We start from the raw sequence: 12,652 nt of genomic DNA on the forward strand, positions 1-12,652 counted from the left end.
ACAGTGCTCTGCAACATCACACACACACACACACACACACACACACACACACACACACACACACACACACACACACACACACACACACACACACACACACACACACACACACACACACACACACAAAAGCACCTTACGTGTTTGGTCGTCGACCACTGCTGTCACAACGCTCACTTCCTGTATGGAAACCATCTAGTGTGGGTGTTTTGGGCCTGGCCGGATTTAATCTTCACTCTTCACATGAATGACAGCTACAGTGTCACTACACAGAAATGTGAGTATTAATCATTAGTTATTATCATATATACGTAATTTACTTGATTTACTTGATTTTTCTGAATGATAGCAATAGTTCAGAGATAAGGAGGAAGAGAACAAGACCAAAGAGCAGAAGCAGATACTCACTACCGGTAACTAAGTGTAGTTACTATATTAATCATGCTGTATCTGGGAATAGGATGCGATCCTCTTTACGATTCTTCTGATCACTCTTCTTTCTGATTTTAGAAACCATGTTTGCATAAATTCTGATCTTGTGACTCATTTTGTGTGATCTTTTATTTTGCTTGTCTACGATCATTATCGTTGCTGCCCATCTTGGCCAGGACACTAAACTTTTAATCTTACTGAGGCTTTACTGATAAAATAATACAAATATTTTCTGACTTGACCACATTACAGTATATTCCCATGTTAAGATGTTTAAAAATAGAATTATCTTTCTTTCAAGGCGGGATGGAGTATTTTTCTAAATATCTGGGCATCAACAGGACCCTTTCTCTGATATGCTGCATGTTCTGGATGTTCTCACCAGCAGGTAACAATAATTTACAAACCTGTTACTGTGACAATGAGTATGAGTTAGAAGAATAGTTTGACACTTGGGGAAATGTGTTGATTCTAGGATTGTCAATCGATTAAATGTTAACTCACGATATATCGCAAATTAATCGCACATTTTTTTATCTGTTCTAAATGTACCTTAAAGGGATATCTTTCAAGTTTTTAATAATCTTAACATGGGAGTGGACACATATGCTTGCTTAATGCGAATGTACGTTTATTGCAACAATCCAAAACAAAGGTACTTCATGCTCAAAAAATATGCTGAAACCATAACATGGCAAACTCAAGCCCAGCAAGCAACAACTGTGAATGTAACATTCCTTAGTAATACTAACACAATGTTGTGTCTAACTTCAAACTGGTAAAGGTTCACTAATGTTAATGTTAATTGGTCTGCAAGCTGTAGCCATCCATTTAGCTATCGCTTTTTAAAGTTTGTCAGGTGTTTCCATCACAAACTATCTTGCGTGGTCTGCCTTTGGCGAGGGGGAGGAGGCCTCTCTGTATCAATCATTAAAACTGTGTGCTTGGCCAGCAAGTGGTATTTCAGACTCGATGTACTCCGGTGGTAACTCAATTCACATTGACACTAAATGTAAATAACTTTGTTGTTGTCGAGAGAACCGTCTGGCAGGGCTTTGAAGCTGAACTTGCCATTCAAAAGACCCTTTTCTTTATCCATTTCTGCTTAAGGAGGTCAGGCCACAACGTTACTGCTGCAACACTTCCTGATTTCCCAAATTACGGGGCAGGCCTAGGATCTAATCGCGCGTCAAAACAAATGACAGCATTAAGAGGAATTTGTGTTACCACGTAATTGTTGCGTTAACTTTGACAGTCCTAGTTTATTCGCTTCCTTGTCAAGAGTTAGGAGAGAAAAATGATGCCTATCTCATTTCTGTACAAGTTAATCTGCAGATGAATGTGGCGTTTTAACAGTTTGGATTTTGTACTGATTGAACAAGCAACATACTCTATAAGGTGTCAGTTGGTGATCTTAAGAAGTCAATGGAGAGATGAAGGCTAGCAGTTTACCCGTTTCCTGTCTTTATGCTAAGCTAAGCTAACCGTTAACACATAAGATATGCGAGAGGCCTCAATCTTTTCATCTAACTTTGGCAAGAAAACAAATACAAATACATTCAAATACATTCATCATCTGAAATTTCCCTCACAGACGGAGCCACTGTCTCAGAGGTGGTCGGCAACAGAGTGATCCTCACCTGTGTTAACGACACAATCAGCACGCTCACTCAGCTGACATGGAAAAAGGACGGGGTTACCCTGTTCAGTCTCAACCCACAAATGCCCATCCACGTCAGTAAGGAAGCTCAGGAGCTCAAGATAAATATGTCAGTGTCAGAGAGCCTACTGTACCCACTGATCATAGAGAGTGTCCAGACGTCTCATCGAGGAAACTACACCTGTGAGACCAACACAAAAAAAGGACCTTCAGAAGAGAAATGGGAGCTGATAATTACAGGTGTGCTGCTCGGTCCTAAATTATAAGATTAGAAAATGCAACAGATGTAATCCCCGTGGCAACAGCAAAGAAAATAGGATGTGAACAGGATGGCAGGGTTATTAAAGATTAACAGAGCCGAGATCAACTGTGCTTCTGTTGCTATAGGTACCTGCAGAATCTGTGTGTTGTTCATTATCCACAGCGTAAACACAGTTGAAACACAGCTACACAGCTATGGCTGCACTGGCTATGACTCCATAGTTGAATACTGGTCAAGAACAACAGCCTGTGAGAGTATTTTTAGCTACAATTCTTATTCTCTTTACTAATCCTTGGAGCGTCTTTAACATGATTTTGGTTTAACATATATAGCTTCTTAAAATGGTCTTACTACATCATGGAACTGAGTGAACATCGCTGTTTCCTTTATGAAACCAAGATCTCCCACCAACACAAATAAAAACTGCGTATGAGTTTAGGGGACTGCTAATTGCTCAACAGACACAAAGTTCACAGCAGCTTTTATTTAACTGTGTTTTAGACTTTGGCCTTTTGGAGTGAGTTTAATACTGTTTTTTTTTTTCTTCCCAGAACATGTGGAAGGGGAACATCAGTATATGACAGTGATTGCTGTGGCTGTGCCTTGTGTGTGTTGCCTGATCTTAATAATCACTTTGACTATTCTGCATGGAGTCCGCAAACGACGTGGGAGGTAGGTTGCAGATGCCTCTAGTCAATCTGATTCTATGCTCAGAAATATGCAAGTCTAATGGCATTATACTGCTAGAATATAATCAAAATGTCACTCTCTTTCACAGAAATAGCAGTCATGCTCCCACTGCTGAAATGGTAAATATAAAGATTCTCACCTTTTCATTTGAGATCTTACTTTAATTAAGTTAATAACAAAGTGAAGTAAATTTCTACAACAATGTTTTGCAGAGACACTGAAATCACACTGAGCTGCAGTAACTTGTCATGTGTTTCTGTTCTATTCCTTTTTCTTTCCAGTACCAGGAGAAAGAAGAAGATATTTATGAAAACTGCCTGGAAAGTCGACAACGAGGCTATAATCAGCGTGGTCATTCCAAACCCAGAGCTCACTGATATGAAGTGCAGTCCAAAAAACCGCTAAAAGTTAAGGGGACTGCTAAAAGGAAGTGAATACCGCAAGTGGGTAAATGTGTGTAACTACTCGCGAAATTTCACAACCATCTTCACTGGAAACAGACGCATCATAAAAAAAATATATCTTTTTCACATCTTCTTTCTACATTACATTATTCACCCTGAATAATGACTTCAGTCTTCTTTTAATATATTTTTGTAAAAAACTACCTTAAACTGATTTTTCAATAAATACGCTGTATGCAATGTAGAACATGATCTTTGCTTGAAGCTGCATTTTTTAATGTTTTCTGGCCACTTGGGGGCAGCAGAACAAGGTGACAACACTTGACATGACATCACTTTATTGTTGCAGTAAATGTGTTTGCAATAGTTGCACATCTATCCATTTTTTTTTAGGAGTCTCCACCAACTCTTGACTGTCTCATTATCTGCTAAATGATCTCCCTTTTTCACAAGCTAGTTGCTAACGTTATCTGTCTGGTGTCTGTCAGAGCAAAATTGCTGGCCCAAAAACAAAAGCAACTGGCTCAGAGAGAGGAGAAGAGGCTAAAATGCTCGGTAGAGCTGAGGGGAATGGTAGAGTCGGATAATAATTTTCTGTGAGTTCTACATTATACAGTAGTTTGATTCAGTCTCAAATAAAGATCAAGTCAACTGCAGCTTTAATTTTTTGTAAAGAAATGTGTTGACACAGCAGGATAGACCAAACACAAGCATTCTAAGTGCTGTTTCGTTGGCAACTGGACTTGTTCCAGTTCCTTGAAAACATTTCCTCTCATCCAAGAGGCTTCTTCAGTTCTAACTAACTGGAGGGGAATTACAGGCTTTAAACTCTGTGTGGGTGTGTTCTTACAGATTTTCAGAGTCGTTAGGGACACTTGTAGGTCGTTGACCCAACCGGCCGTCATGTGGGTTGCTAGGGCTAGGTGAGCCCAGGTGTGAATAGTTGTTAAGCTGTCTGGGGACAAACACATGCAGCAACTTAACTGAAAAATATACTGCATTGAGCAGCAGTATCAATCATATATGGCGATACATGTGAACTGTGGTCGATGCTAAACTTAAAATAAACTAACCACAGCCATATACCATATTTGATGTGCCTCTGACCCTCTGAGTAAACTGCAGTGAGGCAGCTGACAATGATAGGAGTGGCAACATGTTTGTCATCATAGGACTTTTCGTTGAGTTCCTGATTATGGACCTACTGGTTTAAGATATAAACATCTGAAAACATGTTCAAAAACACACATTAATATTTGGAATTAAACTAAAACATGAAATATGAAACAGTGAAGAGAACACTGCTGCTGCAATCAACTCACTCAGTTCATCAAAACGAACTGTTACAACATTGAAGATATAAGGAGGCTACAGGGAAAGAGAGAGCTGAGGACCAGCTAATGTTCCAGTAGAGCTTGCTAGTTAAAGGGAAGCTTTCTCAACACTTGATTTTACAAGACTGCAAATGTCCTGGTAAGTACTGTTGGTACTTTAGTACTTACCATGTAACATATTTGAAATTTCTTTGAAATGACCTCCCCAAATACAACAATAATTACCAAGAAAATGACCCAAACATAATTTCATAATATCTAACCCTTTTTCTTATAAGCAGTTAATAAACAACTTAATTTCTAACTACCTTCTATCTGACGTGCCCTCAGCAGGCCACTAAATTAAAGTCAGTTGTCACAGCTTAATTTCCAGCTAGTTTCTCAAATACTGACTTTTAAGGGCTTTTTTTTATCAACTACTATTGTTCTTCCTCATGTTCCGCATGTAAGGACACCTATGTGTGACGAAAAACTTGAGAAAAACACAAAAGGTCAACTCTTGAGTCAGTGCTTGGTTTGTTTGTTCTGGGCTATTGTAGAAAGATGGTGCAACATGGCAGACTCTGTGGTTGAGGACCTGCTCCCTCTGCTGATAAAAAAGGCTCATTCTAAAAACAAAGGTTCCTATTTTAAGGAACTACAAAAATAACTATGACTATTATATTCCATTTCTGCCAATAGACCTGGGACCTTTAAAGGCTGACTCCCCTCATTTAGTATCACACTTGCATAAAGTTCAGGGCCTGCTGAATTCAAAGCAGCGGGCGGAGACTTCCTGACTTTTAATCTCTAGTACCCTTGTGAAAAAGAAGTTTATTCAAGTGTGCTAACAAAATTATACTTGGCTTATACTGACAAGTATACAGAAAAGTCTAAGTATATTTGGCCTATACGTGTACTTAATCTTTTGATCGAGATATAAAAGTATAATTAAGTATTCTTGCCTGTGCTTACTCTTATGATAAATTAGCCTATTAAATACCTTTGCATGCATATTGGCTTCTTTGAGGTAGTAGGTACTGTTTTACATACTATCTTATAACTTACATGTTAAAGTTTATAATAACAGATCAGCTTTGGGGTGGAATAGCTTGGAGTAAATGGTACACAAGTGGAACTGAAACTGATCTCATACTGTTATGTCCCACACAGAAACAGATAAACATTTGCCTGATTTTATTGACAATTCGTAAGGTGAGAGTATTGTAGCACATTTAATTATTATCATATCAGGCCAGATGGCACTGAAGTTTACAGTCTTCCTAACCTCATGCATGAAAGTACTCTTTACATTTCATGCATTGTTTACATAAAGACCTGCTAAATTATTACCTAAACACAACTAAAACACAGCAATGTTTGGTACATGCACAATATGCAGGACTTTGCTGTGCACACTTTTGTAAGTCATTAAATACAATGTATCATCTTTCAAGCATACAGCACTGTTTCTTTTCTTTACAGACCTGCCAACCTTGAAGAAATTTCCTCCCTTATTTTGACACTTCCTGTTAAACCGATTTATTTTATTTTGAAAGGTTTTGGTAAACGGAAAAGGAGCGAATGGACGGTAAATTGATTGCGGAAGGTAAACAAGCGTCACACGCATAGAAGGAAATTCACGGACAAAGGAAAATAACTTCGGTGTTGAACTAAACTACAAGAGTGATTTATTAGCCCGGTTGAAAGTGGCAACAATGCAAAGGCTTATGGTACATTTATGTTTGTGTTGAAATTTAAGTTCGTTTTATGTAAAGTAAAGCTAAATGCCACAAGCTAATTATAGATGTAGCTATGGACTAATGTTGTTGTTGGTCATAAAGAATTGCTTCGCGGAATAAAATACTTAAGACCTCCACCAGTAAAAGCTTCATTCATTTTAACTGGCGCTACACTATTTGCAACACACACACACACACACAGTAACTTTGACGAGTGGTTGACAACGTCTTAATTTTACCTTTTCAATGCGGTTATCATTGGCTGAGAACTATACACGTGGACTAGAAGTATATAACTAGTGAACTAACAGTATACATATAAGTTCATTTGCAGTATACTTCAAAGTATACTTTCATAGATAAAGTTTTCTTGGGAAATATACTTGAACTTTACTTAAGTTTACTTTATAAAATAATGCATTATGCAAATAAAAATAATCTTTTAAAAGACCCTTCCTAATTCAATGCCAATTTCTTTCAAACATCCCAACTCCAGGATTTCAGAGCAGCGGTTGTAATGGTAAGTCCCTGTTATATTTATAGTGCACACTCATCCACAGGCGGAAGCAGGTGGGCAGTACCGCTTTGTTTCCAATGAGCTGGTGACTGACAGTTAGAAACAGGGTGAAACAAAGCAGAGTTGAAAATGAAAAACTTGACAGATCCTGTTGATCAACCTGAAGAGAGAACTGGTCTGTGAGTAACCAGAGTAACCAGAATAAACAAACATAATTGCTTCACTTGTAGTGAACACACCACAAATAACCACCAATGCTTATAAAAATCTATATGTGTTACTCAGGCACAAATGTTCACGGACGAGGTAATGTTTTAAAGTATTATTTATGTTATGTTTAGTCTCATTTGCTGATTTCCCTATACTGGAAGTTACGGCAGCGACAAAGTGAAACACACAGTTATCTTCAGTAAACTTGTTGATTTCCCTGGATTTGAACATTGTTGGAAACAACTGTTGTAATGTATCTCAACAAAATATATAACAAAGATCTTGTCATTTTAAGATATTTTAATACAGGATTCATATATATTATATTTTTGATTCTCAATCCAGAGCAAAGATAACCTTGACTACATTAATGTTCTTAAAACTTCGGAGAAAGGTCCAAACAAGAGCCACATTATGCAACTGTTTTGATGGACTGAGTACAAGTAAAGTGAACAGATTTTCTATCTAACCACAGTACTCACATGATGTATGAGAGTTATGGCTCACTGTAAGCAATCTTCCTGTTTTAAATCCAGTTTTCTTTCCCGTTTTAAAACTTGATATTTTTGATTTCACGGGACTGACCTTGTGACAGCTACTTCTGCCATCCACATGGCCGTGAAAATTGAGTCATGAGGCTGCGGTACGTTCTGCCTAGGGCTGTATGTTTGTTTTGTCTGCTGAGTGAAAAGGGGCGTTGTATGTGACTCAATCCTGCATCCTTGAAATTCTGTGTGAGACTGTGTAAACTCTTAAACTAACCAAAACAACAGATAAGGTATCAAGGATAATATGGACATACTTGAGGCAATTGCAAATGCTTTATTTAAGATACACTACAAGAAAAAAGCAAATATCTAGATCAACATTAAATCTCCCAGCAAAAAAACAAACAGTCAAAATAATATTATTATTAAATTATTATAAAATAATAAAAGTATGGCAAAACTACTGCACTGCTTATCTTTTTTTAGTCTAAATTCTAAAAATCATCCTTATGAAAAATAAGAGAAAAATTGCAAGAAATGTGCACCATGCACATGAACTAAAACGATACATACTAGTATAGTACAGATAGATTAGTACATACTATAAAACACTGCACACATAAGAGTTCAAAAGAAGAAGCTGCCGTTCTAAAACAAAACTTTTGTACAGATTTTAAAAATACCAGTAGCGCAGCCTCAGGCAGCAGATCGTCTCCCTTGGCTTGTATAAACACCATAGAAGTAAAATAGAACTACATAGTGAAAGCAAACCTGTCTCCCATTCAGTCAATTAAAATCTGCTCGCCTAGTGTATATGCCAACAAAGTTTACTTTCTGGTCATGTGGCCAGCTAAATATTATCAGTAGTGTAGGCCAAAAAAACAAAAATAAATTTTTTATTATCAATCTGAAAGGCCAGGATAACTTATAGTTATCAACAACAATTTTCAAGCGAGAGAAATCCCCCAGACTCCCTTATGAAATCATTCCATTCATTTTGTGAGTTTCTGACTGAGGACAAACTTTTTAATCTGTGTGAAACGCTGTCTATGGAAAAATTCTTAATAAATAATATATAGTGAATTTACAAGAAGGCCCAAATAATTAAGTTATTTCTCTCTTTGTGTAAAAAACATCATGCCCGTTTGTCCCAGCTAAGCATACAAGTGAGATCCAATCACCTAATGCCAGGTGTGTACTGACGAGCTGTCTCCTTGTGATCAGATAACCAAAGACACATGTTAATACAAGGGATAAACAGCCTGATAGCTCGCAATAAGGCAGCGCGGTGAGGAAACAGAGGAGCGTATATAACACGGCTCTAACCTGTTTTGGTTAGACTACAGCCTGTAGTATAGTACTTACACCAGATTGATAAACCAATTGGGGAGTAACTTCAGGCTGAAAGTTAGGCAAGAAAGTATTTTTCATGTGGACACTCCTGTTCATATTCTGACGTTTCCTTCCTCGCTCGTCTACATAAGCACCCTCTCCCTCTCTCTTACTTTTTTAAGCAATTGGTGTGTGAGCCCTGAGAGGGTTAGCTTGTTGATTTGAGTTTTGAGTTTATTGCTTTGCCATGTTGCTTTGATTAAAGATTTTCCCCAGAGAATCACTAATTCTTATCATCCACGATACAAAGGTAACGGAGAAAACTAAACACACAGATTTCAAGTTTACAGTTGTTAAAATACACATCGGTGTACAAATGTAACTACAGCTTAGAATGTCGAACCATTTTGTGGTTGGATTACCATGTTTTGTGCACCAACTCATGGTCTCCAGAGGATGACACCTAGATTTACAGTGATCCTTTGATTTTTCTCTAGTGTCCATGTTAGGTTGTGCATTTTTGGTTTTGTTTGAAATGTCTCGACAACAATTACATAGATTGCAAAACAAATTTGGTACAGATGTTCAAGGTCCCCAGAGGATGAATCCTAATAACTTTTCATTAAGCGCAATCTGCAGGTCTCAAGTTTAAACAAGGCAGTGAAATATTGCTACATCTGCTTCATGGATCAACACACATTTTGATGAAGACAGTCATGGTCCCCAGATTATGTATCTTACTAACTTTACTGGTCCCAAAATGTTTCCTCTAGTGCTATTAGCAGATTGATGGTGACAGTAATGAGACTGATTTATATATCAAGACCTACAGGAACATACTTCATAAGACAAGACTTCATATTCATTATGGAATGTTATTCTACAGAACTTATAACTCAGAACTTCATTTGACCTTCAGTGAACTTGAACATGTCATAAAATCCCACTTTTGCTGACTCTAGTTCAGTCTGAGTTTACACAAAAACAAATACCCAGGTGAGTAACACTGACGTCTGCAAGATAAAAGCCTGTTCCACACACCGCTTTAGTGATATTATTACAGAAAACAACTTAAGTAAGGAACCCAAACAAAAACAACATGATTGGCAAATACACTGCTGACTTTCAAAACTGCGCATACACATTTTTTCTTCCAATTTTTGGGTCGCCTTTATATGATAAAATGACTTAAATAGTAGAAGTATAATATTACATTTAATGCTTTATGGTTTCAGACGTTCAGCAGCTCACTGCATTGATTGTGCTTATTGATTTTAATGGTACCTTCAGAGCATTGTGCAGTGTCATGCACTTGAACAGATTAATGAAGTTGCCTAAGTGCTGATATACAGTAAACTAAGTCTGTTGGGGACTTGAAAAAGTGAACTACATATATAGCAGTATGTGACATATATGCTTTATATGTGTGTGTGTGCCAATATAAGGGGTGTTAACGGTACAACGGTACATATATTCACGTCACAGTTTGGTGCATGCAGCACAGAACAGAATATTTTTTTTATCAGCCCTGTATATAAATATGACAGAGTGTATGTATGTATGAGTGTATGTTCACTGTTCAATGCTTAATGCACTACTGGCTGTACCAACTATCTCAGGTGGAACTAGATGGACCAGCGGGAACAAACTGTAACTTTCACTGGACTACTGTCGGTTGAAAATAAATGAAACTATAGATCATCCCACACGATGGGATCAGACCGGCCGTGAAATCCTGTCAACGTGTTCATGTTCCGACCCATGAGTACTCAGTAGTCATTACTACATGACCACAGGAGTACTCAGTACTCACGAGTAGGACCACACCCATTTTTGAACTTCAATTTGATCTCAGCTACACACTTGCAAAGCTTTCTGACTAAAAGACTCAAAAACATTGTTTTGGTAGCGGGAACTGCCATTATTGTAGCCAATAATAGGTGTTTCCAGGACTATGAATGTAGGCAAGTGGTTTCAAGTAGTAATCTTCCGGCTCCCTCACGCAGACCACTCCCATTTTGGGACTCGGCTTTCATTTTGATCTCAACTACCCATCTGTAAAGTTTCCTGTCTGTATCCTACCTAATAACAGCTACGCCAGAGTGGAAAGGAATATGGGTTACAGTGATCCTCAAATTAAAACTCAAATTAAAAATGTTGGACAGGGCCGTAGAGAACAGGGCAAATGGTCCCTTTCCAACCCCTACCTCCCTAGTTCTGGTCCACTTGCTTGGACTACACCCATCTTCGAAGTCAACCTTTTGCCATTCACAGAGCAACTCAAACAATGAAGAATGGAGTGAGTGTGTGTCAAGGTTATTATGGTTTTTAAATTGTATTAGTTTTTATTTTAATTTGTTTTTTCAGTTTGCTTTTTATTTCAGTCGAGTTTTAATTAATTAAAGAAGTGATTCATAGTTTTAGTTTAGTTTTTATCTAGGAATTTAACCTTATTTAGTTAACTCTAATAACCCACACTTTTTAAAAAAAACTGCGCATGCATGCGTGCACACACAAACACACACACACACACACACACACACACAAACACACACACACAAACACAGTGTTCCAAATCCAAAGCACCTCCGCTTTCAACGTCGGAGTTGAAACGAAGATGGTTTGCATGTTGCTCGACTGCAGAGGCGGCGCAGAGTTCTTATATATCACTTATACATGAATTTAAGACTTTTTAAGGATGCGTGGACACCCTGCCACAACTGCTTCTGTGTCAGTCCCCGCCACCATTGGATCTCTCCAGGACCTTATTTTGTCACAATGACACACACACACACACACACACACACACACAAAGTAAAACCATTATCACCCGATGCTGTCGCAGCTGGTAAAGCTCAGCTTCTTTGGGAATTTTTTCCCCATTGTACCAAACTCGTACCGTTACACCCCTAATATACAAATGCACACACATATTCTATACACAGTATACATACTCACATTTACACCGGGCAGCCAGATCATTAAAACCACTTACAAGTAAAGTGAATAACATCACATATAACATAATATAACATGATCATCTCACGACAAAGCAAAATTGAGCAAAAGTTCTAGTGCCATTAGGGTGTGGTACTTGTTCAGCAATGGTGTTTGGGTGGGTGGTGCGAGTCAAGTAGCATCTCCATGAACGCCAGTACCCAAAGTTTCTCTGGAAGAACATTTGATTGTAATGAGATGATCAATGTTATTCACTTCCCCTGTCAGCGGTTTAAATGTGATGGCCGATATATACAGCATGTGTGTATGTATGTATGTGTATCAGTATGGTTATACACACATTACTAATTAAGTTACGGCCATCTTTCGTCAGTAATCTGGTGAGGTGAAGTAGTTTTCCTGCTAGAGTATCCTGAAAAACACTGAACAACACTGAACACTTAAAGCAACACTAGGTAGTTTTTCGACCTTAAAATAATATTTCTAAACTCAGTTAAGTGGTAGAATGACGGTTAATAGGATGAACGGTGACGCCTCTGCAGCCTGAGGGGGGTCGCGCCGGCAGAAACCGCACTGTGTAACTTCTCAGAGCAGGTAGCTACATACCTGACATAAAGGCATCTAGTGCGACCTGCTTTACGACACGT

At 38.1% G+C, this 12,652-nt stretch overlaps 1 protein-coding gene across 1 annotated transcript; it reads left to right on the forward strand.

Annotated features, from left to right (window-relative positions):
• The first annotated feature begins 204 nt into the window (after nt 1–204).
• On the forward strand, nt 205–3,660 carry LOC311262269 (uncharacterized protein). Its single transcript, XM_084361541.1, has 6 exons — nt 205–274; nt 731–817; nt 2,024–2,329; nt 2,903–3,023; nt 3,130–3,160; nt 3,323–3,660. The coding sequence occupies exons 1-6, from the start codon at nt 241–243 to the stop codon at nt 3,416–3,418; spliced, it is 675 nt and encodes a 224-aa protein (XP_084217667.1). The 5' UTR covers nt 205–240; the 3' UTR covers nt 3,419–3,660.
• Nucleotides 3,661–12,652: the final 8,992 nt, after the last annotated feature.

The sequence above is a fragment of the Pagrus pagrus genome, assembly GCF_965226575.1.
Source record: "Pagrus pagrus genome assembly, chromosome: 9".
Taxonomy (NCBI): Eukaryota; Metazoa; Chordata; class Actinopteri; order Spariformes; family Sparidae; genus Pagrus; species Pagrus pagrus.

Excerpts from the sequence above, each read along its gene's own strand:
- LOC311262269 (XM_084361541.1), top strand. The coding sequence starts at position 241 with ATGAATGACAGCTACAGTGTCACTACACAGAAAT. Across the intron at positions 818-2,023 it reads CTGGATGTTCTCACCAGCAG|ACGGAGCCACTGTCTCAGAG; the intron begins GTAACAATAATT and ends TTTCCCTCACAG. Across the intron at positions 2,330-2,902 it reads ATGGGAGCTGATAATTACAG|AACATGTGGAAGGGGAACAT; the intron begins GTGTGCTGCTCG and ends TTTTCTTCCCAG.